The sequence below is a fragment of the Engystomops pustulosus genome, chromosome 4 (genome assembly GCF_040894005.1).
Source record: "Engystomops pustulosus chromosome 4, aEngPut4.maternal, whole genome shotgun sequence".
Lineage (NCBI taxonomy): Eukaryota > Metazoa > Chordata > Amphibia > Anura > Leptodactylidae > Engystomops > Engystomops pustulosus.
In genome coordinates this window covers 208,511,665-208,539,649 of record NC_092414.1, presented here as the reverse complement: position 1 = coordinate 208,539,649, position 27,985 = coordinate 208,511,665, and the positions used below count along the sequence as shown (strand labels likewise).

The 27,985-nt window shown below is 44.9% G+C and overlaps 2 protein-coding genes across 2 annotated transcripts in view; both read right to left on the bottom strand.

Moving 5' to 3' along the window:
* LOC140128232 (A.superbus venom factor 1-like) overlaps nucleotides 1-27,985 on the bottom strand; it is a 177,922-nt gene that overhangs the window by 67,171 nt on the left and 82,766 nt on the right. The gene's annotated exons all lie outside the window — the stretch shown is intronic.
* LOC140125846 (complement C3-like) overlaps nucleotides 8,322-27,985 on the bottom strand; it is a 28,950-nt gene continuing 9,286 nt past the window's right edge. The window contains exons 9-17 of the mRNA XM_072144722.1: nucleotides 27,333-27,422; nucleotides 27,107-27,190; nucleotides 22,080-22,163; nucleotides 21,123-21,258; nucleotides 20,114-20,246; nucleotides 19,862-20,013; nucleotides 8,628-8,712; nucleotides 8,505-8,579; nucleotides 8,322-8,438 (exon numbers count right to left, since the gene is read on the bottom strand). Of these exons, the coding sequence (XP_072000823.1) occupies nucleotides 8,322-8,438; nucleotides 8,505-8,579; nucleotides 8,628-8,712; nucleotides 19,862-20,013; nucleotides 20,114-20,246; nucleotides 21,123-21,258; nucleotides 22,080-22,163; nucleotides 27,107-27,190; nucleotides 27,333-27,422 (956 nt within the window). The remainder of the gene's footprint in view (nucleotides 8,439-8,504; nucleotides 8,580-8,627; nucleotides 8,713-19,861; nucleotides 20,014-20,113; nucleotides 20,247-21,122; nucleotides 21,259-22,079; nucleotides 22,164-27,106; nucleotides 27,191-27,332; nucleotides 27,423-27,985) is intronic.

The window sequence follows — 27,985 nt, the reverse complement described above, 5'->3', positions numbered from 1 at the left end:
AAGTGGGACAATTTATTAGGGGTTTGATTGAATAAGGCCAGTGTTGGCGAACCTATGACACACGTGTCAGCACTGACACGCGTAGTCATTTTTGCTGACACGCTGCCGCCCAGCGCCCGCTGTCCTCCCCCCTCCCTGTGTATTGTGCTGCCCCAGTGTAATGTGCTACCCCTATGTTAATGTCCCACCCCCGTCCTTTTGTTTCTGTCCCTGTGCAATGTGCTCCCCCTGTGTTAATGTCCCTGTGTAATGTGCTACATCTATGTTAATGTCCCGCCCCCGTCCTTGTGTTTCTGTCCCTGTGTAATGTGCTCCCCCTGTGTTAATGTCCCTGTGTAATGTGCTGCCCCTGTGTTAATGTCCCGCCCCCGTCCCTGTGTTTCTGCCCCCTGCTTACCTGTCCGGCGCCGCGTTGGTCCGCCCACCTTCTGCAACTCCTCCGGCTCCTCCAGGCTGCAATGCGCGCTGCTCGTCACGTGACTGAGGCGACCTGACGTCAGGTCACGTCAGTCACGTGACCCGAGGCGCGTGGTGCAACCTGGAGGAGCCGAGCCGCCTGCAGTACAGCTACTGGGAAGAAGACATCACTGGGTAAGTATGTAAGTTTATTATTATATTATATTTAAAGGGAGGGCACTAGGGGTATTTTAGTAGTTAAGGGAGGGTGCTAGGGGTAATTTAGTAGTAAAGGGAGGGTGCTAGGGGTAATTTAGTAGTAAAGGGAGGGTGCTAGGGGTAATTTAGTAGAAAAGGGAGGCCGCTAGGGGTATTTTAGTAGTAAAGGGAGGCCGCTAGGGGTATTTTAGTAGTAAAGGGAGGGCGCTAGGGGTATTTTAGTAGTAAAGGGAGGCCGCTGCTGGACATGTTATTAATAAGGGGAGGCCGCTGCTGGACATGTTATTAATAAGGGGAGGCCGCTGCTGGACATGTTATTACAAAATTAGGTTTTTCCTAAAGGTGACACAGCACCCGAGTTATGCTCGTTTTTTTGGCAAATTTTGACACACCAAGCTCAAAAGGTTGCCCATCACTGAATTAGGCAGTCTGCTTTTTCTTTTTTTTTTACTTTTCTTTTTTTTTATAACTTAAAGTCATCAGGCACAGCACAAAATCCACTTGTGTGCTGTCAGTGTAGATAGAAACTAGCCATAGTAATAGGATAGCATCGTTTTGTTAAAAAAACAGAAACACAAAAAAACACCAAAAAAAGCACCAAGAAAACACATAAAAAATTTACAGTTTACACTTTAATTTTGAAAATGTTGAACCCGAGGGCTAGGGGTAGAGGACGAGGGCGTGGGCATGGGCGTCCAACTACTGCAGGGGTCAGAGGCCGTGGTCCTGGGTGGGGTGAGACACCACCTGCTGATGAGGGAGCAGGGGGATGCCGCAGAGCTACACTCCCTAGGTTCATGTCTCAAGTTACTGGGACTCGTGGTAGAGCACTGTTGAGGCCAGAACAGTGCAAACATGTGATGTCGTGGATTGCGGACAATGCTTCTAGCCATTTGTCCAACAGTCAGTCTTCCACGCAGTCCACCCATGTCACCGAAATCAGCACTCCTCCAGCTCCTCCACCTCAGCCTCCTTTCCCCCAGTCTGCCTTCTCCCAGCAAAATTATCATTTGAACCGGCATACTCTGAGGAACTGTTTTCTGGACCCTTCCCAGAGTCACAAACCACTTGTCCGGTTGCTGCTGAGCTATTTTCCGATGCCCAGGTTTTCCACCGGTCGCAGTCTGTGGGTGATGATGACATTGTTGACGTAGTGGAAGAAGTGTGTAAAGAGGTGTCGGACGATGAGGAGACACGGTTGTCAGACAGTGGTGAAGTTGTTGTCAGGGCAGGAAGTCCGAGGGGGGAGCAGACTGAGGGATCAGAGGATGATGAGGTGACAGACCCAAGCTGGGTTGATAGGCCGGGTGAACACAGTGTTTCTGAGATGGAGGCGAGTCCTCGATGAGAACAGGTTGGAAGAGGCAGTGGTGGGGTCAAACAGAGACGCAGGGACAGAGCTGGTGCATCAGTGCCAAATTATTTCACGTAGTGAAGCTCCCGTGGCGAGGGCTAGATTTTCGGAAGTCTGGAGGTTCTTTAAAGAAACACCGGATGACCGACGGACTGTGGTGTGCAACCTGTGCCACACCAGGATCAGCAGGGGTTCTACCACTACCAGCTTAATTACCATCCGTATGCGAAGGCATATGAATGCTAAACACCCCACTCTATGGAACCAAGGCCGTTCACCTCCGGCCGGGCACACCACTGCTCCTTCCCCTGGGTCACCTGCTGCCTCTGCTAGTCAGCCCCCTGCCCAGGACCCCGGCCCAAACACCTCCCAATGTCTCTATGCGCAGCGTTCAGCTCTCCATACCCCAGACGCTGGAGCGCAAGAGGAAGTACAGTGCAACCCACCAACACGCCCAAGCCCTCAACGTCCACATCTCCAAACTGCTTAGCCTGGAGATGCTGCACTATAGGCTGGTAGAGACCGAGGCCTTTCGCAACCTCATGGCGGCGGCCGCCCCTCGGTATTCGGTCCCCAGACGCCACTACTTTTCCCGATGTGCCGTCCAAGCCCTGCACCAGCATGTGTCAGACAACATCATCTGTGCCCTGACCAACGCCGTGCAGAAATAGAGAAAAACTGGGTCAAGGAGTGAGACGCGCTATATCCAAAGTGTATTGTTGATTATTTTTATTGGAATTATGACAATTATGACTAGTCATAATTCCAATAAAAATAATCAACAATACACTTTGGATGTAGCGCGTCTCACTCCTTGACCCCGTTTTTTCTATATTTCTGCACGATACATCTGGATCCACATCCAGCTCCGGGGCGTGACGCTGCAACTCCACTCCAATATCCCCCTCCCCCATTTTGTGCATACCATTTTGGCGCCTGGCTCTAGATAATCCCTCCCAACTTTTACCTCTCCTCCTCTGACCAACGCCGTTTCTGACAAGGTCCACCTGACCACGGACACGTGGACGAGTGCTGCCGGGCAGGGCCACTATATATCGCTGACGGCACATTGGGTTAACTTGGTGGAGGCTGGGACCGAGTCTGACCCTGGGGCTGGTCATATACTGCTGACACCGAGGATTGCGGGGCCTACCTCGGTCCAGGTCTCTCAGGCCTACTATGCCTCCTCCTCCTCCCACCCCTCCTCCATCTTCTCCTCCGAATTACCATCCGTAGACATGGCGCCATCAGTCGGTAGCTCTAGGCACAGCAGCAGTGCCGTCGCTAAGCGACAGCAGGCGGTGCTCAAACTGCTGAGCCTAGGCGATAAAAGGCACACCGCCCAAGAGCTATTACAGGGCATCACGGCGCAGACTGATCTGTGGCTGGCACTGCTGAACCTGAAGCCAGGCATGGTTGTGTGTGACAACGGCCGTAACCTGGTGGCGGCTCTGCAACTCGGCAGAGCCTGGCCCATGTGTTGAATCTTATAGTTCAGCGGATCTTCAAGACATACCCCAATCTGTCTGATTTGCTCACGAAGGTGAGCCGCATCTGTGCACATTTCTGAAGTCCAGCACAGATGCTGCCACTCTCAGGGCAGCGCAGCGCTGCCTCCAAGTGCCTGCTCACCGACTGTTGTGCGACGTGCCCACAAGGTGGAATTCAACATTAACCAGACATTAACCAGTTATCCAGAGTTTACCAGCAGCGCAGAGCGATTGTAGACTGCCAGATGTCAACTTCCACCAGAACTGGTAGTCAGGTCAGTCAGCTTCCTCAAGTCTACAATGAGGAGTGGACATGGATGTCTGATATCTGTCAGGTGCTGAGTCAACACAGATGGTCAGTGGCGATGCCGCCATCATCAGCCTCACCATCCCGCTGCTTGGCCTGTTGAAAAACTCTCTGGTCAGCATGAAGTCAGAAGCTTTGCGCCACAAGAGACGGGGGAAGAAGATTCCCTTGTTGATAGCCAAAGCACCCTCAGGTCTGTTTCTCAGTGCATATCGGAGGAGGTGGAGGAAGATGAGGAGGAAGAGGAGGAGAATGTTGGCGAGACAGAAGAGTGGAGCATTGCTCAGTCCTTCACTGTTCAGCGTGTATGGGCAGAAGAAGAGGAGTTGGAGGAGTTGGAGGAGGAGGAAATGGACAGTCAGGCCAGTGAGGGGAGTGAATTCTTGCGCGTTGGGACTCTGGCGCATATGGCAGATTTCATGCTAGGCTGCCTATCCCGTGACCCTCGCGTTCAAAGAATTTATTCCAGCACCGATTACTGGGTATTCACTCTCCTGGACCCACGGTACAAGCAAAATCTTTCCACTCTCTTCCCTGGAGAGGAAAGGAGTGTGAGAATGCATGAATACCAGCAGGCCCTGGTGCACAAGCTGAAACAGTATTTCCCTTCTGACAGCGCTAGCAGCAGAGGGCGTACTTCTGCGGGACAAGTAGCGAGGGAGAGTAGGCGAGCAGGCAGCTTTTCCAGCACTGGCAGGGGTACGCTTTACAAGGCCTTTGCCAGTTTTATGCCACCCCAGCAAGACACTGTCACCTGTCCCCAGTCTCGGCAGAGTAGGGCTGATCTTTACAGAAAGATGTTGTCCAAGCGGGTTTTAAGTGCAGCTGGTGGCATCATGACCGATAAGCGTACACGCCTGTCAACTGACAGCGCTGAGAGGCTGAAGCTTATCAAGATGAATAAAGCCTGGATTTCTCAGGATTTCCATTCTCCACCAGGTGAAAAAAGCTCAACCTGAATAATGTATGCACTCCTCCTCCTCATTTTCCTCCTTCTCCTCCTTTTTGTACACTAAAGCAGAGGAAACTGGCTATTTTTTGCCAGGGCCAACTGGCTCTAGGTATAGTACTCTCTGTTTTTAATTTTTCTGGAGGGCCACCTAGCTGGTCCTCTGTTTTAAACAATTTTTGGGAGTGCCACATACAGGTACTCTATGTATTTAATTTTTCTGGAGGGCCACCCACCCGGTCCTCTGGTTTGAAAACTTTTTTGGACTGCCACATACAGGCACTCAATCTATTTAATTTTTCTGGAGGACCACCTACCTGCTCCTCTGGTTTGAAAACTTTTTTGTACTGCCACATACAGGCACTACCCAAATTAAATTGTCTCCATAGCAGCCTCCCTACGTCGTCTTTATAGCTGCCTCCACACGTTGTCTCCATTGCTACCTCCACACATCATCTCCATAGCTGCCTCTCAAAGTCGTCCATATAGCTGCCTCCATACATCGTCCCCTAAGCAAACGAGCTGTGTCAGGCAGAATTTTGGGTTGTTTTCATGGCTTCCACATCAAACTTGTTAACTTTGTCGCCACCCTGCTGTGTTATCCACAAAATATACTGGCAAACTTTTATCATTTACCCATATTATTTCAGCGCTTCTTGCGCATCTGTTTACATCCCCCTCACCCGCCGTAACCAAAACTTATAAGAACAGTAATACACTTGATCTTGTCCAAAAGGTTCTTAGAAGTGCTGTTTGTAGCCCCCGCCTGCTTTGAAAATGATACTTTTTTCAAAGGAAACGCTTCTGGCCCCCAGGCCCATTTTGGGTGGGGAGGAGCCGAAAGACAGGGGCTTGGACAGGCGAAAGCTCGCCTGGCAGTGGACCGCCAGCTCCATCCCAAGATTAGGCAGCCTCAGAGGCATCCATGCATACTGCCCCTACTGTTTCCTGTCCATTTCGCCGCCACGATCCTCCACAATGTCCACCAATGTCTCCATGCGCAACTTTCAACTGTCTATACCCCAGACGCTGGAGCGCGAGAGGATATACAGCACATCATCCCCAGGCAGAATTTTCAGGTGTTTCACCAGATACATAATGGAACTCGGCGCATCTGTCGCCGCCATGCTGGAGACCTGAAGTTTCAATCATAGCAGCGCAATATGGATGTCCCATACTGTCACTCTTAATCATGGAAGTCGTCTCCATGGCTGCCTCCATCCAATTATTGGATGTTTTAGATGCTATCTAGCCTCATTCGGTCACTCTGTCATCGCCATGCTGTTGCCCACAATTTTGGCATAATTGTGCGATTAAGCAGCCTCAGAGGCATACATGCATGCTGCCCCTGCTGTTTCCTTAACAAAACCTTAAGAGAGCACATGAGTGAAATCTGGTTCATAGAAGTCTCATTATACCATTAGGTTAAAATTTAATTCCTTTTATTTAATCATTACATTTATTTAAAAACAACAGTATGACAACAGTAGTACAAACAAGAAATAAGTTATCCTCGGGAGTTCCACTAAAGCGTCCACACTCCCCAGAAACACAGGAATATATCCAGGTTACTGTCCACATTTAAATTAGTCAAAAGAGTATTATAAAGTGCCAGTGCACCAATATCCATACATAAATTTATCGCAAAATATCCTGTAAAGTGCCAGTGCAACAAAAAATGGCAGTACAACCCAACATAAATATGTGGCTGGAATTTTAAGTGTTATATGCCTTTTTTTTACATTGTACGGAATGGCGAAATTGGCTTACCCATGTTCTGTTCGGTGTGGGCGCTGATACCCCGACGCGCGTTTCGCGTTGCCGCTTCCTCAGGGGGCCTGTGTGTGCATGTGTGTGCCTTCTTGTATTTAAACATCTCGGCGTGTCACGTGGGCAGGATGAGGTGACGCCCCACTTCGGCCGGAACCAGACAGGGCAAAGAAGCCACTCCCCCGACCGCGTCATCGCGGGAGTGGCAACTGCCGCGTCACATGATCCGCCCTAATGCTGACGTCATACCCCACTCCGCCGCTGATCCCCGCCCCCAGTGTCAAAACGGAGGATACAGCCCTGGACCCGAGAACATGTTACTCGGGAACAGTGGTGCACCTCCGCCGCACGGGAGAGCCGGTTACAAGGTACGCAGTTTTTTTTGGACACATCGTGTGCCGGAAAAAGATAAAAAATGTCGAGGGGGAAATCAAAGTACAGAGAGATGGGGGAAAAAAAAAAAAAATCATAGTTCGTGCGAGATGGAGCATGGTAATGTGAGCTGGTTGGAAATGTTGGAATATATATATATATGTTAACTGGGATCCTATTATAAATTTAATATTGATTTGTGAAATATTATGAATGTGCATGATTATGTGTTAGTGATAACATGCAAGTGAAGAAAAATGACGATGTATATAAATGTGAATATTATGATTATTACTGTGTGGGAAATACTATAATGCAGAATGTGGTTGTGTAAACATTGTGAATGAAACTATATGTGTGGCACGCTATGTATTACATTTAAACTCCAATTGAGATAAATAAAAAGTGCTATTGCGGTGACTAAAAAAACCTATAAGTGAACTCTTATAATTGCAATAACCCATCCCTCCCACCTAGATCACTACCAAATCAATACAAACACACTAATCAATAACCCTACCACCCCATCCCCCCCCCCCCCCCGGGAGCCACCACCCCCATCCTAATCCCCCATACCTCCCACACACTCCACTCACCCCCCCCCTCCCCCAAAAAAACAACCACCACCCCTTATCCCACCCACTAGCTTTGATAGAGCCAGAAAACAATCAAGAAATGACCTACTGATCACTGGCTCCGCATGTAAAAAGAGGGCAGTTGAGGACAATTGCGTGAGATTTTTTTCGCAACATATAATGACAAATGGCCTGAAATGAGGGCTATTTTAACTAAATATTGGCCAATATTACAGACTGATACCGCATTGAAAGATACTTTACAAGATAGACCAGCATTAACCGCCAGACGGAGTAAAAATCTGAAAGACTTACTGGTTAGCAGTCATTACACACCCAAAATTGAGAGACCATTTGGTGCGAGAGACAGGAAGCAGGGATGCTTCCCATGTGGTGACTGTATAGCTTGCCAAAATATTTTAAGGACACAGGAATTTGATACCACGGATGGGAGTAGGACCTTCAAAATACGTGAGTATATTTCGTGTAGCAGCACAAATGTCATCTACTACGCAACCTGTGGCTGCCCTTTAGTTTATATAGGGATGACGATCAGGGAACTGCGAGTCCGCACAAGGGAACACGAAAGAGACATAATGAAGGCCCGACAAGTGAGCACCCCATTAGAACTGAGCCAATTAAAGACATTACCCAGACATTTCAGAACCCACCACAATTGCGATCCTAAAACTTTTAGGGTTCGTGGAATTGAACAAATCCATCTAGGCATCAGAGGCGGTAATGCAAAGAAATTGCTAGCACAAAAGGAGTGCAAGTGGATTGTACTCCTGGATACAAAGGTTCCAAAAGGCCTCAATGAAGCATTGACTTTTTCTCCCTTTTTATAAGATGCTTCCCTCGAAGTAGTCCTGTTCTAACCAATCTATCTCTAATCTCCAAATATAATCTCACACAAAGTGTAAAATGTAATTATATTCCCTTGTTTTTCCCTCTCCCCTACTCGGTTTTTTAATTTTATCTTGTTTGTAGTCTTAAAGCAGAATGACTAAAATATGCATTTTTTCGTATTAAGATCCAATATAGAATATACAGACACGATGTTTTGACGTACCTTCCTGTGTTGCGCTGTGTGATGGTTTCGGAGATGGAAATCGACGTGATGAGGGTGGATGTTACGAGAGGAAACCTAAAAAGAAAAATTACAATATAAGAAATGGATTTATATACAACTTACCATGTGGAACCCTGAACATGGACTCATACGAGACTCTCCTGATTCTCCTTGTACTTGATGGACATGCATGGGCACTAAGTAGGACCTGGAATGTAGCATAAAATGGGCATTACCCAGGATTAACTAATGGGGTCCGGACTCACAAGGGCGTAGGTGTGGGGTTTGGGATAAGGGGTGGGATAAGGGGTGGTGGTTGTTTTTTTGGGGGTGGGGTGGGGGTGAGTGGAGTGTGTGGGAGGTATGGGGGATTAGGATGGGGGTGGTGGCTCCCGGGGGGGGGGGGGGATGGGGTGGTAGGGTTATTGATTAGTGTGTTTGTATTGATTTGGTAGTGATCTAGGTGGGAGGGATGGGTTATTGCAATTATAAGAGTTCACTTATAGGTTTTTTTAGTCACCGCAATAGCACTTTTTATTTATCTCAATTGGAGTTTAAATGTAATACATAGCGTGCCACACATATAGTTTCATTCACAATGTTTACACAACCACATTCTGCATTATAGTATTTCCCACACAGTAATAATCATAATATTCACATTTATATACATCGTCATTTTTCTTCACTTGCATGTTATCACTAACACATAATCATGCACATTCATAATATTTCACAAATCAATATTACATTTATAATAGGATCCCAGTTAACATATATATATATTCCAACATTTCCAACCAGCTCACATTACCATGCTCCATCTCGCACGAACTATGAATTTTTTTTTTTTCCCCCATCTCTCTGTACTTTGATTTCCCCCTCGACATTTATTATCTTTTTCCGGCACACGATGTGTCCAAAAAAAACTGCGTACCTTGTAACCGGCTCTCCCGTGCGGCGGAGGTGCACCACTGTTCCCGAGTAACATGTTCTCGGGTCCAGGGCTGTATCCTCCGTTTTGACACTGGGGGCGGGGATCATGGGGGCAGCGGCGGAGTGGGGAATGACGTCAGCATTAGGGCGGATCATGTGACACGGCAGTTGCCACTCCCGCGATGAGGCGGTCGGGGGCGTGGCTTCTTTGCCTTGTCTGGTTCCGGCCGAAGTGGGGCGTCACCTCATCCCTCCCACGTGACACGCCGAGATGTTTAAATACAAGAAGGCACACACATGCACACACAGGCCCCCTGAGGAAGCGGCAACGCGAAACGCGCGTCGGGGTATCAGCGCCCACACCAAACAGAACATGGGTAAGCCAATTTCGCCATTCCATACAATGTAAAAAAAAGGCATATAACACTTAAAATTCCAGCCACATATTTATGTTGGGTTGTACTGCCATTTTTTGTTGCACTGGCACTTTACAGGATATTTTGCGATAAATTTATGTATGGATATTGGTGCACTGGCACTTTATAATACTCTTTTGACTAATTTAAATGTGGACAGTAACCTGGATATATTCCTGTGTTTCTGGGGAGTGTGGACGCTTTAGTGGAACTCCCGAGGATAACTTATTTCTTGCTTGTACTACTGTTGTCATACTGTTGTTTTTAAATAAATGTAATGATTAAATAAAAGGAATTAAATTTTAACCTAATGGTATAATGAGACTTCTATGAACCAGATTTCACTCATGTGCTCTTTTAAGGTTTTGTTAAGGTATAATAGAGTGGGTTCGCATAAATTTACGAACAAATGACACGACTGAATTTTGTGCTAACTTCTTGGTTTGGTGCCCTGCTGTTTCCTGTCCATTTCTGTGGTGTTTCCATCCTTTTCTGAGGTTCCCAGGTGTTTGGCCAAGCTTCCCTGTGCAGACCCTTGGTCCCCTTGAAAAATGCTCGAGTCTCCCATTGACTTCAGTGGGGCTCGTTATTCGAGACAAGCACTCGAGCATCAGGAAACGTTTGTCTCGAATAACGAGCACCTGAGCATTTAAGTGCTCGCTCATCTCTAGTAATTACCCTTTTCAGGGCACTTCTGTCCATAAAGGAGACTACTCTTCTTAGGGATAGGTGGAAAGCTGAAATAATTTCCCTTACTAGTGTAAGGGAAATGCATTATGCTACTAATAGGCTACTAAAGTGAAGGAAAAATTTTACTGATTATTGAGGATTATGCAGCAACACTGGGAAAGACCACACATGAATGTTACCATTTACTGATATATCCAGTGAGATCTTGAAGGTCCTGTGCATGGTGTGTGTTCATATCTTTGACATTCACACCCTGCTGCTGCAGTTTCCTATCTGTAGTTCAGAGGAGTTTTAGCCTGCCCACCCCCTGCCTCATATGCCCACTGCGCATTCTAAAGAAAAAGGAGATGGGCATGGGAAATAAATACAAATGGTATTCAGCGCAAACAAGTTAAAATCAATTAAAAGGAGCATGGGGAAGATATGTCCAGTGTATGGGAGAGCTAGGGAGAGTGACAGCCCCTCGCATGATATCTCCTCCATCTCCCAAATTCATTGTGACATCATCTCCTTCTGACAGGACCGATAGCTCATAAATTATTGCTGATGCTTAGTTATAAGGTTGTGTACAGTGAGATACTCCAGGATAGCATCTCTAACAAACCCCTTTAAATATTTTCCTTACAACAGAAGTTAGACTCACAGGTCTGTAGTTTCCAGCATCACTTTTTGATCCGTTTTTTGTATCTTTGTACCACATTTGCTGTGCACCAGTCCTCAAATATTAAATCTTCAAATATTAAAAATAACTGTCTGACGGTGTATCATGGTACATATTTCATGCAGAACACGGGGTGTATGCCATCTGGCTCCAGTGATTTGTCTATTTTAGTTGTTGTGATTCAACACTGTACCTCTTCCTGGGTTAAACTGTTAACATTCCAAAGATAATTTACGTTACTACTCATCATGTTTTCCCACAGGGGTTTTTCCTGTGCCACCATTGTGATGCACGTGACCCTTTTGTGGCGCATCTGCACTAGCCTCCATGTGACACAGACTAGGGGGCGTGCCGGCGGCCCGTGGACTGATTCGGACCGAGCGCCATATTTAACTTTCAAATGAGCGCACACCGTATGTTAAAGGTGCACCACAAAAGAGATGGTGAACTCTGACTTCCTAAGTAAATGTGCCCCATGTGTAAATGCACCCTCAGGTCTGCAGCATGAAATCTCCTGCTAGTCTCGGGGGTGTCAAGAGTTTCCATATTAATGCAGATGGTGGGTGCTGCTCTTCTTGGTAATGTTTGAATCAGGTGTGAAATTTAGAGCTTAATAACTTTTGAAACACAAATAATTCTTCTTATCTATGAATGGGCACACCTACCATACCCCCAGTTGTGATGCTTGCCTCAGGCGGCACTTTGTAACATTTCTAAGGGGGCGGCACATCAGGTAGCAGATACTGGTAGTATATCAGATGTTGTTGACTATTGCAAAAGCCCTGCCTCAGTAAGGCTCGAGTCACATCGCATTTCTAGCATGAAGCAGAATAACGTATCCATCACAGAATTGCAAAAATAAAGGATGGATTTTCAGTTCTATGTTTTTTCTCTGTTTTTGTGGTGAAAATGTCTTATTAATTGCGTTTGTCAATGTCTACTTGATGAAATATGCAGAAAGTACACTAAATATTCCTCCATCTTGTCTATAGACGTGAATCCATACACCCAAGATCAAATTTGGATATTTTTTAATAGAGATGAGCGAACACACTCGTCCGAGCTTGATGCTCGTTCGAGCATTAGCGTACTCGAAACTGCTCGTTGCTTGAACGAATATTTTGCCAGCTCGAGAAAATGGCATCTCCCGCCGTTTTGCTTTTTGGCGGCCAGAAACAGAGCCAATCACAAGCCAGGATACTCTGCACTCCACCCAGCATGACGTGGTACACTTACACGTCGATAGCAGTGGTTGGCTGGCCTGATCAGGTGACCCTGGAATAGACTAGCCCCTGCCTACGCTGCTCGGATCATTCTCTGTCTGGATGCCGCAAGGGAGAGAGCTGCTGCTGCAGGGATAGCGTTAGGCTGTTATATTAGCTTACTGTTAGGCAGGAGTGAGTCTACAAGAACCCAACAGCCTTTGTTAGGGCTGGAATAGCGTTAATTTATTTTTTTTTTTTGTTTGCTTGTGGCTGGACTTGCTGGCACTAGTAGTGCAGCTAGTACCATATTGTGAGGAATTTGCAGGGAGACTTGAGAACATTCTATTTAGCTCTTTCTGACACACATATCCATCTCAAACACCTAAGTGGGACAATTTATTAGGGGTTTGATTGAATTAGGCACAGTCTGCCGATTTTTTTTTTCAAAACTTAAAGTGACAGGCACACTACAAAATCCAGTTGTGTGCTTTCTGTGTAGGTTAGAAACTAGGCATACAAGAACCCAACCGGCTTTCTTAGGGTTACAACAGCGTTATATATATATATATATATTTATATATATATATATATATATATATATATATATATATATATATATATATTTGGTTGATTTGCTTGTGGCTGGCCTTGCTGGCACTAGTAGTGCAGCTAGTATCATATTGTGACGAATTTGCAGGGAGTCTTGCCGACGTTCTGTTGTGCTCTTAGTGACACACATATCCATCTCAAACATCTAAGTAGAACAATTTATTAGGGGTTTGATTGAATTAGGCACAGTCTGCTTTTTTTTTCTTTTTTTATTCTTAACTAAAAGTCATCAGGCACAGCACAAAATCCCGTTGTGTGCTGTCAGTGTAGGTTAGAAACTAGCCATAGCAATAGGATAGCATTGTTTTGTTAAAAAAACAAAAACACAAAAAAACACAAAAAAAATGTACAGTTTACACTTTAATTTTGAAAACGTTGAACCCGAGGGCTAGGGGTAGAGGACGAGGGCGTGGGCGTCCAACTACTGCAGGGGTCAGAGGCCGTGGTCCTGAGCGGGGTGAGACACCACCTGCTGATGAGGGAGCAGGGGAACGCTGCAGAGCTACACTCCCTAGGTTCATGTCTCAAGTTACTGGGACTCGTGGTAGAGCACTGTTGAGGCCAGAACAGTGCAAACAGGTGATGTCATGGATTGCGGACAATGCTTCTAGCCATTTGTCCACCAGTCCGTCTTTCACGCAGTCCACCCATGTCACCGAAATCAGCACTCCTCCAGCTCCTCCACCTCAGCCTCCTTCCCCCCAGTCTGCCCCCTCCCAGGAAAATTTGGCATTTGAACCGGCATACTCTGAGGAACTGTTTTCTGGACCCTTCCCAGAGTCCGGTTGCTGCTGAGCTGTTTTCCGATGCCCAGGTTTTCCACCAGTCGCAGTCTGTGGGTGATTATGACACCTTAAAGAGGTGTCGGACGATGAGGAGACACGGTTGTCAGAGAGTGGTGAAGTTGTTGTCAGGGCAGGAAGTTCGAGGGGGGAGCAGACTGAGGGATCGGAGGATGATGAGGTGACAGACCCAAGCTGGGTTGATAGGCCGGGTGAACACAGTGCTTCTGAGATGGAGGCGAGTCCTCAACGAGAACAGGTTGGAAGAGGCAGTGGTGGGGCCAGACGGAGAGGCAGGGCCAGAGCTGGTGCATCAGCGCCAGATGTTTCACGTAGTGAAGCTCCCGTGGCGAGGGCTAGATTTTCGGAAGTCTGGAGGTTCTTTAAAGAAACACCGGATGACCGACGGACTGTGGTGTGCAACCTGTGCCACACCAGGATCAGCAGGGGTTCCACCACTAGCAGCTTAACCACCACCAGTATGCGCAGGCATATGAATGCTAAACACCCCACTCAATGGATCCAAGGCCGTTCACTTCCGGCCGGGCACACCACTGCTCCTTCCCCTGTGTCATCTGCTGCCTCTGCTAGTCAGCCCCCTGCCCAGGACCCCGGCACAAACACCTCCCATGCGGATACCACACCTTCACCTCCACGATCCTCCACAGCATCCACCAATGTCTCCATGCGCAGCGTTCAGCTCTCCATACCCCAGACGCTGGAGCGCCAGAGGAAGTACAGAGAAACCTACCCACACGCCCAAGCCCTCAATGTCCTCATCTCCAAATTACTTAGCCTGGAGATGCTGCCCTATAAATTGGTAGAGACCGAGGCCTTTCACAAACTCATGCCGCCCCTCGGTATTCGGTCCCTAGCCGCCACTACTTTTCCCGATGTGCCGTCCAAGCCCTGCACCAGCACGTGTCAGACAACATCATCCATGCCCTGACCAACGACGTTTCTGACAAGGTCCACCTGACCATGGACACGTGGACGAGTGCTGCCAGGCAGGGCCACTATATATCGCTGACGGCACATTGGGTTAACTTGGTGGAGGCTGGGACCGAGTCTAACCGTGGGGCTGCTCATATACTGCCGAGGCCGAGGATTGCGGGGCCTACCTCGGTCCAGGTCTCTCAGGCCTACTATGCCTCCTCCTCCTCCCACCCCTCCTCTACCTCCTCCGAATTACCATCCGTGGGCATGGCGCCATCAGTCGGTAGCTCTAGGCACAGCAACAGTGCCGTCGCTAAGCGACAGCAGGCGGTGCTCAGACTGCTGAGCCTAGGTGATAAAAGGCACACCGCCAAAGAGCTACTACAGGGCATCACGGCGCAGACTGATCTGTGGCTGTCACCGCTGAACCGGAAGCCAGGCATGGTTGTGTGTGACAACGGCCGTAACCTTGTGGCGGCTCTGCAACTCGGCAGACTGACACATGAGCCATGCCTGGCCCATGTGTTAAATCTCATAGTTCAGTGGTTCCTCAAGACATACCCCAATCTGTCTGATTTGCTCACGAAGGTGCGCCGCATCTGTGCTTATTTCAGGAAGTCCAACACAGATGCTGCCACTCTCAGGGCAGCGCAGCGCCGCCTCCAACTGCCCGCTCACTGACTGTTGTGCGACGTGCCCACGAGGTGGAATTCAACATTAACCATGTTATCCAGAGTTTACCAGCAGCAAAGAGCGATTGTAGACTGCCAGATGTCATCTTCCACCAGAACTGGTAGTCAGGTCAGTCAGCTTCCTCAAGTCTACAATGAGGAGTGGACGGGGATGTCTGATATCTGTCAGGTGCTCAGTAACTTTGAGGAGTCAACACAGATGGTCAGTGGCGATGCCACCATCATCAGCCTCACCATCCCGCTGCTTGGCCTGTTGAGAAAGTATCTGGTCAGCATGAAGTCAGAAGCTTTGCGCTCGTCACAAGAGACGGGGGAAGAAGATTCCCTTGTTGATAGCCAAAGCACCCTCAGGTCTGTTTCTCAGCGCATATCGGAGGTGGTGAAGGAGGATGAGGAGGAGATTGTTGGCGAGACAGAAGAGGGGAGCATTGCTCAGTCCTTCACTGTTCAGCGTGTATGGGCAGAAGAAGAGGAGTTGGAGGAGTTGGAGGAGGAGGAAATGGACAGTCAGGCCAGTGAGGGGAGTGAATTCTTGCGCGTTGGGACTCTGGCGCATATGGCAGATTTCATGCTAGGCTGCCTATCCCGTGACCCTTGCGTTCAAAGAATTTTTTTTCCTGCACCGATTACTGGTTATTCACTCTCCTGGACCCACGGTACAAGCAAAATCTTTCCACTCTCATCCCTGGAGAGGAAAGGAGTCGGAGAATGCATGAATACCAGCAGGCCCTGGTGCACAAGCTGAAACAGTATTTCCCTTCTGACAGCGCTAGCGGCAGAGGGCGTACTTCTGCGGGACAAGTAGCGAGGGAGAGTAGGCGAGCAGGCAGTTTGTCCAGCACTGGCAGGGGTACGCTTTACAAGGCCTTTGCCAGATTTATGTCACCCCAGCAAGACACTGTCACCTGTCCCCAGTCTTGGCAGAGTAGGGCTGATCCTTACAGAAAGATGGTGAGTGAGGACGCAGCTGACCATACCATCGTCCTAAATGATCACACAGCTCCCTACAACTACTGGGTTTCAAAGCTGGACATGTGGCACGAACTGGCGCTGCATGGCTTAGAGGTTCTTGCCTGCCCTGCCGCTAGCGTGTTGTCCGAGTGGGTTTTCAGTGTAGCTGGTGGCATCATCACCGATAAGCGTACACGCCTGTCGCCTGACAGCGCTGACAGGCTGACGCTTATCAAGATGAATAAAGCTTGGATTTCTCAGGATTTCCATTCTCCACCAGGCGAAAGAAGCTCAACCTGAATAATGTATGCACTCCTCCTCCTCATTGTCCTCCTTCTCCTCCTCTTTGTACACTAAAGCAGAGGAAACTGGCTATTTTTTGCCAGGGCCAACTGGCTCTAGCTATAGTACTCTATGTATTTAATTTTTCTGGAGGGCCAACTACCCGGTCCTCTGTTTTAAACAATTTTTGGGAGTGCCACATACAGGCACTCAATCTATTTAATTTTTTTGGAGGACCAGCTACCTGCTCCTCTGGTTTGAAAACTTTTTTGGACCGCCACATACAGGCACTATCCAAATTGAATTGTCTCCATAGCAGCCTCCACACGTCTTCTTTATAGCTGCCTCCACACGTTGTATCCATTGCTACCTCCACACATCATCTCCATAGCTGCCTCCCAAAGTCATTCATATAGCTGCCTCCATACATCGTCCCCTTAGCAAACGAGCTGTGTCAGGCAGAAAATTGGGTTGTTTTCATGGCTTCCACATCAAACTTGTTAACTTTGTTGCCACCCTGCTGTGTTATCCACAAAATATACTGGGAAACTTTTATCATTTACCGATATTATTTCAGCCCTTCTTGCGCATCTGTTTACATTCCCCTCACCCGCCATAACCAAAACTTATAAAAACACTACTACACTTGATCTTATCCAAAAGGTTCTTAGAAGTGCTGTTTGTAGCCCCCGCCTGCTTTGAAAATTATAATTTTTTCAAAGTAAACGGTTCTGGCCCCCAGGCCCATTTTGGGTGGGGAGGAGCTGAGAGACAGGGGCTTGGACAGGCGAAAGCTCGCCTGGCAGTGGACCGCCAGCTCCATCCCAAGATCCAACTAACATAGTTTTAACTGCAGCACCTTTAATCTACTACTACTTTACTGCCTCCATACATCGTCCCCTTATCAAACGAGCTGTGTCAGGCAGAATTTTCGGGTGTTTTACCAGATACATAATGGATCTCGGCCCATCTGTAGCCGCCATGCTGAAGACCTGAAGTTGCAATCATAGCAGCGAAATATGGATGCCCTATACTGTCGCTCTTAATCATTTCCAAAAAAAACTATTAAAAATCGAACCGCTATGCTATTCCATTATTCCTAGATGAAATATTCAAACGACTCCACCTGCTTTGAAAATTATAATTTTTTCAAAGTAAACGCTTCTGGCCCCCAGGCCCATTTTGGGTGGGGAGGAGCCGAGAGACAGGGGCTTGGACAGGCGAAAGCTCGCCTGGCAGCGGACCGCCAGCTCCATCCCAAGATTAGGCAGCCTCAGAGGCATCCATGCATGCTGCCCCTGCTGTTTCCTGTCCATTTCGCCTCCACGATCCTCCACAGCGTCCACCAATGTCTCCATGCGCAACTTTCAACTGTCTATACCCCAGACGCTGGAGCACGAGAGGATATACTGCACATCATCCCCTTATCAAACGAGCTGTGTCAGGCAGAATTTTCAGGTGTTTCACCAGATACATAATGGAACTCGGCGCATCTGTCGCCGCCATGTTGGAGACCTGAAGTTTCAATCATAGCAGCGTAATATGGATGCCCCATACTGTCACTCTTAATCATGGAAGTCGTCTCCATGGCTGCCTCCACATGTCGTCCCCTTATCAAACGAGCTGTGTCAGGCTCATTTTTCGGGTGTTTCACCAGATACGTTATGGAACTTGGTCACTATGTCGCCACCATGCTGTGTTATTGACTAAATATACCGTCAACCTTTTGTTCACATAGGAAATCATTTCAGCGCTTCTTGCTCACCTCCTTTGGTTCCTCTCTGCCACCCATTGGTTTGAAGCCTGAGTCCATTTGGGGTATGTCGCCATGCCACTCTCTAGCCTGCCGCTGCTGCCACTGCCTCTACATGCCGTCCCCTATAGTGTCAGGGTCAATTATTGCATGTTTTAGATGCTATCTAGCCTCATTCGGTCACTCTGTCATGGCCATGCTGTTGCCCATAATTTTGGCATAATGGTGCGATTAAGCAGCCTCAGAGGCATCCATGCATGCTGCCCCTGCTGTTTCCTGTCCATATCCCTGGTGTTCCCATAATTTTCTAAGGTTTCCAGGTGTTTGGCCAAGCTTCCCTGTGCAGACCCTTGGTCCCCTTGCAAAAATGCTTGAGTCTCCCATTGACTTCTATGGGGTTCGTTATTCGAGACGAGCACTCGAGCATCGGGAAAAGTTTGTCTCGAATAACGAGCACCCGAGCATTTTAGTGCTCGCTCATCTATTTTTTAACAGAACTTTAATTCAAGTAGGGTCTAGATACCTTTATACATCTAAATAACATTGACAGTTATGCTTAATAGAATTTTTCCCCTAAATCCCTTCCTCATCCAACCTCTTTCATTCCTTGGCTGAACTTATGTTGGAATTTGTATCTTTTTTCAACCATATAAACTCTGTAACTAAGTAATTCATAGGCTGTGGAGAGGGGTTAGATCTCAGATGCATGATTTCTACTGAAATGCCATATGTTTTACATAGTGTACATAAGATTTTACATATCTGACTCATATACCGTGCTGTGAAGTTACATGACCAGTGCACTGGGGACATCAGAGTTTTTGCTTATGAGTTTTTTTGTCAATCGCACATTTGCAACGTCAAAGTTAGGCTGTTAAAAATCAGTGTTGCAGTAATTGATGCATACTGTGGGGTTTACTTACTAAGGGTCCCGTGGCCACATTTTTGTTGTGTTTTCCGACTTTTCAGGTATCGCCCCGGGGATTGTGTCGCACGCGATCAGATTTTGGCACATTGGCACTGCTCTCATGCGACAGAAATCGGGGGGGCGGGCCGTCGGACGATTCGGGAAATCCTTAGTATTTAACTTTAAATTTGTGTTGCAAGTTCAAGCACTTACATGTAGTGGGAAGACCTCATCAGGGAAGCAGGATATGGGGCCCACGGACATAGTGAATCATAACTTTTTTGCCACAAGCAGCAGAATGGCTTGGTGTACCCCTGTGTCTATAAAGCCACGGCTGAGGTTCCAAGCTTACACAGAGCTGCGTGAATCTCCATTTCCAGGAAAAAAAATAAAAAAGATGATATTTTATGATGGCCTAATTACTCATATATGGTCACTTTATAAAATCGTTGGTACTTCTAACAACTGTAAACTATATAGTGGTGGCAGCCACCTCACTTGGACCCACACTTATAGATTGGTATTGACTACAGTTACAGCCAACCATAACCTTTTCCATGGCGTTTTGTGTTGTTTATGAGATATAAGCTGACAATGCTGCATATGTTTGTGGCACCAATCAGTAGGTCACAATCATCTTCATTCGCCGCCACAAGGAAATCTATTGGGGTATGTGGAAAAAAAGAAATCTGCAATTGGACACAAAGGTAATTTCTTTATAAAGTAAACAAAGCAGATACAAAAAGAAGTAAAAAAAATAAGATGGGTAGATAGGTTCTACTATCTGACACAGCCACGGAATGACAACTCTTCTGCAAAGGTGGCAAATTCCTCACAAAGTTCAAAATATTCATCATCATGACATTCCCGTTCTGTTGGCCACATCTCAATCCAAGTGTCACTGGTGATGATGTAGGAATATCTGTAAGGGAATCAAACATGTGAATTGTCAGAAGGACACCCATAATATCTCAGTGGTGGCATTAAAGGGGTTTTTAGGAATTCTGGACAATCCAATGGGATGTAGACCAGTAGTGCCAAAGAAGAAAGTGTATTTACTGTATCCTGCTCTGACTCCATATCACAACATGAAGATCTTACTTCCTATGACGTATCTTTGTCATTTCCTCTTATCTACCTTGGTCAAGGAGACCACTGGTGGCAAGAAGTGTTAAGGTCACGTATCAGCTTTAGCCAAAGAAATCTGTGTTGGAGACAAAGTCCAATACAAAGCAGGAGACGAGGGCAGGGTAAATACACTGGTTTTTTTTAAATAAGGGTCCGTGGACCACACTATTGTTGGAATATCCGTCGATTTCCAATGTGCGCCGTATTTGGAAAGTTTTATCATGCGCCATAAATAGGGGGGTGGGCCGTCGCACTTGCATGCACCGGGAAGAAGAAGGTGAACTCTGTCGGACCTAAGCGGGGAAGCGACACATGCAGGATATCGGGCGCACGATCTACAGAACAGTGCAGGATCGTCGTGGAACGCACCTCGGGGATCACGAATCAGACAGGTAATATGCCCCACTCTCTTTTATTGCCATTCCTGCCGAGGTAATTCTATTCTTATATTCTACTAAATATGTGATGTTTTAGTCCAATACAATGAGAAATAGAAAGTCACGAGTGACGATTGTGATGGGAATTTCCATAAATTACCACTTGTAGACTTAAAAAATATAAGTTGTAGAAATAAAATGTTACATGACTATGGGATGTGACTATTTGAGATACTGATTCTGAGATTTTTCTCATGCTCCATCATAATATTCTTATCTCTATAACCACTTACCCAGAGCCGGTGTACCACACATCCTTGTACACTCCCCAGATCACATAGTCTCGGCCGATCGCCAGATTTAAGGCATCTTTACATTTGATGTGAGCAATAAAATTACGTTCATCATTAATAGACACTACATCTGTACCTGAGAATAAAGGAGCATAGAATAATAATATACATATAACTACAGGAATTTTTCAGTTTCTACAACAATCATATTTCTTATAGTTTCTTTATCATATATGTATATATATGTTAAGCTTTATTTTTATAGAACCATCATATTCCATAGAGCTGTACACATCATAGGGTATATATACTAATAAAATAAGACATTATAGATTAATAACATAACAAATCAAGTGTTTCAGGAGTTTAGAGATGAAAGGGAGATTAGAGACGGATCAGGTCCAGGAAAGGTTTTTTTTTTGAGTAATGGGGAGCTTAAAGGTGGAGGGAAAGACTCCAGAAGAGAGAGATCAAAAATTTTAGTGAGGTGAGAAGTGACTGCTGGGGAGAGAGACTGTATGAGGTCACTGATGCAGGTAGTGGGGCGAGCAGAGGAAAGGAGCCTGGACACTTCTTCCTCTTTGATCGGCTCAAAGGAAGAGACCAAACAATATTATTTTTTAAGATTTTAGATTTTTTTATTATATTGTGTGTTTTACTGCACATAGACGTATTACACCATCGATGGCAGGATCATGTTGGGTCTCCGGTTGTCCTTCGGCATACAGAGATTCTTGGTCGTATGAGCCCAGAGGGAACTGTGCTGTTACCTTCCCCAGTAACCCCCCACTCATGTACTAACAAAAAGATTTCCACACCCCCAGGAGAAAACTTATTATATATCAAAGTATCCATTACACTACTGAGAACTCCATTTAGTTTGATGCTGAATTTAAAATGTTTCTAATGTAGCTTTGTTTCCGGCATGTTCACTATTATATATAATGTGTTACTTACCGATTTTAATGATTTCGATAATTTCCATGACATAGTTGTTATAGTTATCTCCCTTCTGGATGTCGATCAGTTTCGTCTTAAAGACTAGAAATTAAACAAATAGTTATAAATAAGTTTTTACAAGCTTCATCTAAAATAAAACATCAATAAAAGTTTTCAAAAAAAATGTGGGTGAATAATCTACTGCATTTTGAGGTTTACAGCTTTCCTGCAAACTGATGCGTTTCTGAGGTTTCACAGAACATATTATTTGTGTAGTCTAAATCTTTTCAACCATATTCAAATTGTAATTAGTAAAAAATAGTTGCTGAATGGAAGCGGCGGTGTCATTGTAGTGAGAAGAAGTTGTAGTTGTACCTGAGCTCCTGAGCTTGAGGGTAGAGATGGATGTAACATGTCTAGAGGCCCCCTACTACATGAGTTGTTGGGTGTTTCCTTGCCTTGCCATAGCTTTTATTTTGGATTCCTGAGGTATCAGCTTGGGGTTTCTCTGATTAATGTGCAGCACACCTGTTAAGGTTCCAGTTTGGTCTAGTTCAGCTGAACCCAAACCTGAAGGTTCTATACCCAAACCCGAATGCCCACCTCTACTTGTAACACCTGCAATCGGTACTCTCACCAATCGCGGGTGTTATCCCTGAAATGCTGCTGGCAAAGACGATGCAGTCACAAAAAAGCGTTGATCCTCATGAAAATGGTGACATCCTGGCACCAATCACGGGTGTTAGCCATTTAAATGTTTATTGTGCCATTTTCCCTAGAGGGTTGTCACTCCATCATAATGTCCTGGGGATTGTTGGTCTTCAGGAAAATGACAACACTGATGGCATTTAATCGACAGCATGGCTGATGGCATTTAAAGAGTTAAAAACCACAATAGTGCCAGCACTGATCACAGTTGTTAACATTGGGGGGTGGGGGGTGGAGTCTGAACTGACGACTTAAACTTTTTGCCTTGTTGGCCACAGACTCTAACATTGAGGGTTTGGGTCTGCTCATCGCTAACTCTGATCTCTGGGGCCCTAAGCAAGAGATGCAAGGGTTGTATTATGGTTTTTTTTTTTTTTTAATCAGATCATTTTAATTTAAAAGTTTTTTTACATGAATCCCAAAAGAATTACACGTTAACACAGAGAATATCTGCCGCAGGCTGTAAACATTACCTTACATTGTCATAAATACATATTATCACGTAAAAAAAATTTCCATGTCTATGTGATTCTTTCTGTGTTTTATGTTTTTAAATAAGTCCCTGCCTGAGGGGTATTATTGCCTTTTATTTTGTAGTAGCTGTAGCTCTTGGCATTGCTTGGGATAGTAAATAACTGCTTTTAGCTATAACAAAATGGAATGGGTTAACAAAAAATATTTTATATTTATCTCTTTCTCTATGACTGCCTCTCTCTCTATGACTGTCTCTGACTGTCTCTGACTGTCTCTGACTATTAGTAAGGATTTCCACTGCACACTGGAAAAGTCCAGTCACAGGTTCCCTTGTAATGTAGGTAAATTGTAACTCAAGAGCCTGAACTCACAACAAAAACCAATTTACCAAATATCATATATGTATAGACGGGAAGAGAAAAGCTAATATTCTCTGTCTGAATGGAGATCAATCGGAATCAAGTAAGTGTGGTGATATTATGATGTGTACAGGATGTAAAGAGTAATAGAAGTATCAGATGTAAAGAACATGATGCAGGGGAGAAGCAATAAATGCTATCTGCAGCAACCAGGCCCTCCCCTTTGTACCCTGCTTGCATGCCCACCCGCTTCCCGCATCTAGCTGGACACGGCCAACCCAACAAAGCAGCCACCTCTCCACCCGCCTGCGGCCACAGCCACCGGCCCCCACAGGCACCTGCTCAACCCAGTCACCTGCATGCCAGAAATGCAAGTAAGACCCTAAATATGTGTTTATGATTATATGTATATATTCTATATCTGTATATTTGCTATATGTATGTTTGTATATGCTGTATGTGTGCATATATAGTGTATCTATGTGTGTGTATATGCTGAATATACTGTATGTGTGCATATATACTGTATCTATGTGTGTGTATATGCTGAATATACTGTATGTATGTTGTGTGTATATACTGTATGTTCTGTATATATACTGTATGTTGTGTGCATAAGCTGTAAACATGTGTGTATATTCTGTATATACTATATGCATGTGTGTATATGCTGAATATACTGTATGTATGTGTGTATATACTGTATGTTCTGTATATATACTGTATGTTGTGGGTATACACTGTATGTATTTGTGTGCATGTGCTGTATATACTGTATGCATGTGTGTATATGCTCCATATACTGTATATATGTGCAGTATGTGTGTAAACATTATATATATACTATGTGTGTATGTTTGTATATACTGTATGTTGTGGGTATACACTGTATGTATTTGTGTGCATGTGCTGTATATACTGTATGCATGTGTGTATATGCTCCGTATACTGTATATATGTGCAATATGTGTGTAAACATTATATATATACTGTGTGTGTATGTTTGTATGTTTGTATATACTGTATGTGTATATATATATATATATATATATATATATATATATATATATATATTGTATCTGCTATATGTGTGTTTATGTGTATGGTGTATGTATATGCTGTATGTGTGTTTATGTTTTATATACTGTATGTGTGTATATATGATGTATATGTTGTATGTATGTATGTATATATGTATGTATGTGTGTATATTTTTATGTATGTGTGTATATGCTATATGTATACACGGTATGTGTGTGTATATAGTGTTTTTATACTACATGTACATATATACACAGTGGGTGTATACTGTATGTAAAAGTATATGATGCATATATACAGTATGTATGCAATGCATGAATGTGTACATACTGTTTATGTGTATATACTGTATAAGTTTGTATATACTCTATGTATTAGTGTAGAAATGTGTATATGAATACATACATTTGTGCATATAAGTGTATACATGTGTATGTATATTTGTACAAGTATATAAAAGTGAGTGCAGAATGTTGAATGTATGTATTTAAGTGTATGAATGTGTGTGTATATATGAGTTTATAAATGTGTGTGTACAAATATGTAAAGATGTTTTTTAAGGGGAAAGGGGGCTCCATGCAGAAATCTACTATGGGGCCCTGCCTCTCCTAGTTACGCCCCTGAATCGGACCATAGTCATGTGACGTCACACAGGTGTAAGGCTCATTATAACACGCAACATTGATTACACCATATGACACTAACGCATTGTACTGACCATGGTCAGATTTATCTCCTCTAGAACTAAACATAGAAACTTTTTGTAGAATGACAGCAAGCAGAGATATGGAAAACTGTGAGGCATTGATACAGAAAATATATTGGAAAATTGTGATATTTTTCATCATACAAACAATAGCATGAATGTGCTGAAGTGGGAACTCTATAACTCTGCACTTTGTGGCTACAGATTGCATTTATTGCTTCTACCCTAGCATCATGTTCTCTGCAGCTTATATTTGTGTTACTCTTTTTATCACCACATTTACCTGATTCGGATTGATCTCCATTCAGACAGAGAATATTAGCTTTTCTCTTCCTGTCTATACATGTATCATGTACGGTCATATTGATTTTTTTTTTCTGTATTTATCTTATACTATATATCCACAGAGTCCGATAAAAATCGCTTTTACAAGTAAAACGTCACCTTTTTGGATGTTTGCTATGAATTCTCAATAAAAATGTAAATTTGTTATATAATAACAGTCTGACTGTCTCGGATTGTCCCTGTCTCTGACTGTCTCTGTCTGTCTGTGTCTCTGATTGTTTCTGTTTCTGACTACCTCTAACTGTCTCTCTTTGTCTGTCTGACTGTCTCTCTATCTCTCTCTCTCTCTCTCTGTATCCCTATCCATATTACCTCACACATAAGCTGTGTTATTCTTATTGCCTATAGTAACCAATCAATGCTCAGAGCTCATGTTAATGACCTGTGGCAGAACAGCAACCAATCACGGCTCAACTTTCAACTGCAACAGCAGCAGCAGCAGCAGACAATGGGGCACATTTACTTACCCGGTCCAGTCGCGATCCAGCGGCGCGTTCTCTGCTCTGCATTCGGGTCCGGCTGGGATTTATGAATGTAGTTCTTCCGCCGTCCACCAGGTGGCGCTGCTGCGCTGAAAGTCATCTCATCGCGCCGGAATTCACCACCTCGGACCAAGTGAAGGTAAGCGCTCCCCAAGCGACACTTTTTCGGTTTTTAAATGCGGCGGTTTTTCCGAATACGTCGGGTTTTCGTTCGGCCACGCCCCCCGATTTCCATCGCGCGCATGCCGGCGCCGATGCGCCACAATCCGATCGCGTGCGCCACAATCCCGGGGCAATTCAGGTACAATCGGCGCAAATCGGAAATATTCGGGTAACACGTCGGGAAAACGCGAATCGGGCCCTTAGTAAATGACCCCCAATGGCTCCTGTATATGGTGGTTTCTAAGTGTAATTCGAAAGTACAGGGTGAAAAATTTGACTCTTAACCCTGAGTCACAGAGAGCGGCTATGAAAAATTTGGTGATTGTAATTGTGCAGATTCCTTTAGCGGATGTACATACACACACACATACACATACATACATACATACATACATGCATACACAAACACATATACACACATATACACACACATACACATACATACATACATACATAGATACACAAACACACACATACACACACACATATACACACATATACATACATACACATACATACACACATACATACATACACACACATACGGACACACATATAAGACACACATATACAGCCACATACACATACACACACACACACACTCAGCTTTATATATGAGATTGTGACCCGTAATTAGAATGACAGAAATTAATATCGAATCATAAATAAAATAGTGAAAAAATACAAAAATCTGGAACATGGCTTATACCAGAGTCTTGTGGCCTTTGTAAGTTGAACTATTTGTCAATAAAGTTATGAGGGTCTCACCATAATCCACACCGACTTCACAAGCTTTTTCTAACCGGACAACAGCATCCAGTTTTTCCAGTTTTTGCTGTAGATAGCAATTTGCTGAAAACATAAGGAGAAAAGGGACAATAAATAAATGTTAAAAGATGAAAAACGTAAAAATAATTTAGAATGTATTACTTGTAGCGAAACAAAAACATTTATGGCTCCTCCGAAATTCCCCTAAATGGTTGTGTCCCTTCACCTTCTGCACAGCGGCAGACTTCTCCGGTGCAGATCTTCCCCAGGAGTTTGCTGTCTTCAGACACGTGGTAGAACTTAGTACAACGGTTTTCTGTTGGGTAAATAAAATTAATTTAAATGGAGTTAGAATTCCATTTCCAGAAATCGTTGTAGAGGGCGACTGATATTCCTATCGGGTCACAAAAACCTCTGATTTAAAATAAAGCCAAACCCCCCCCATTCATTATATCATCTGTGAGCCCGGCCACATATGTAACATTACAACATTATTAACAATGACCTATCACATGAATGGTCCACAGTAGCAAATAATCAGTCCAGCAGATTTTAGTTTCGATCTTCTTTTGCCTATTGGAGAGACCGGCAATATCTACATATACTGATCACTGCATGGACCATAGCAATGACATCTCAGCATGGAAAAACCAAAGATTTACACCTATGAAATACAAGTCCTATCTAAAAATAATCATATACTCATCTTCTCAACTCCTCCTGCTCTATAACATGCTGCCTGCAGATAGGACACTATGCACAATCTTCTCAGCTCCACCTATTCTATAACATGCTGCCTGCAGATAGGACACTGTGTACAATTTGCTCAGCTCCACCTTATCTATAGCATGCTGCCTGCAGATAGGACACTATGTATAA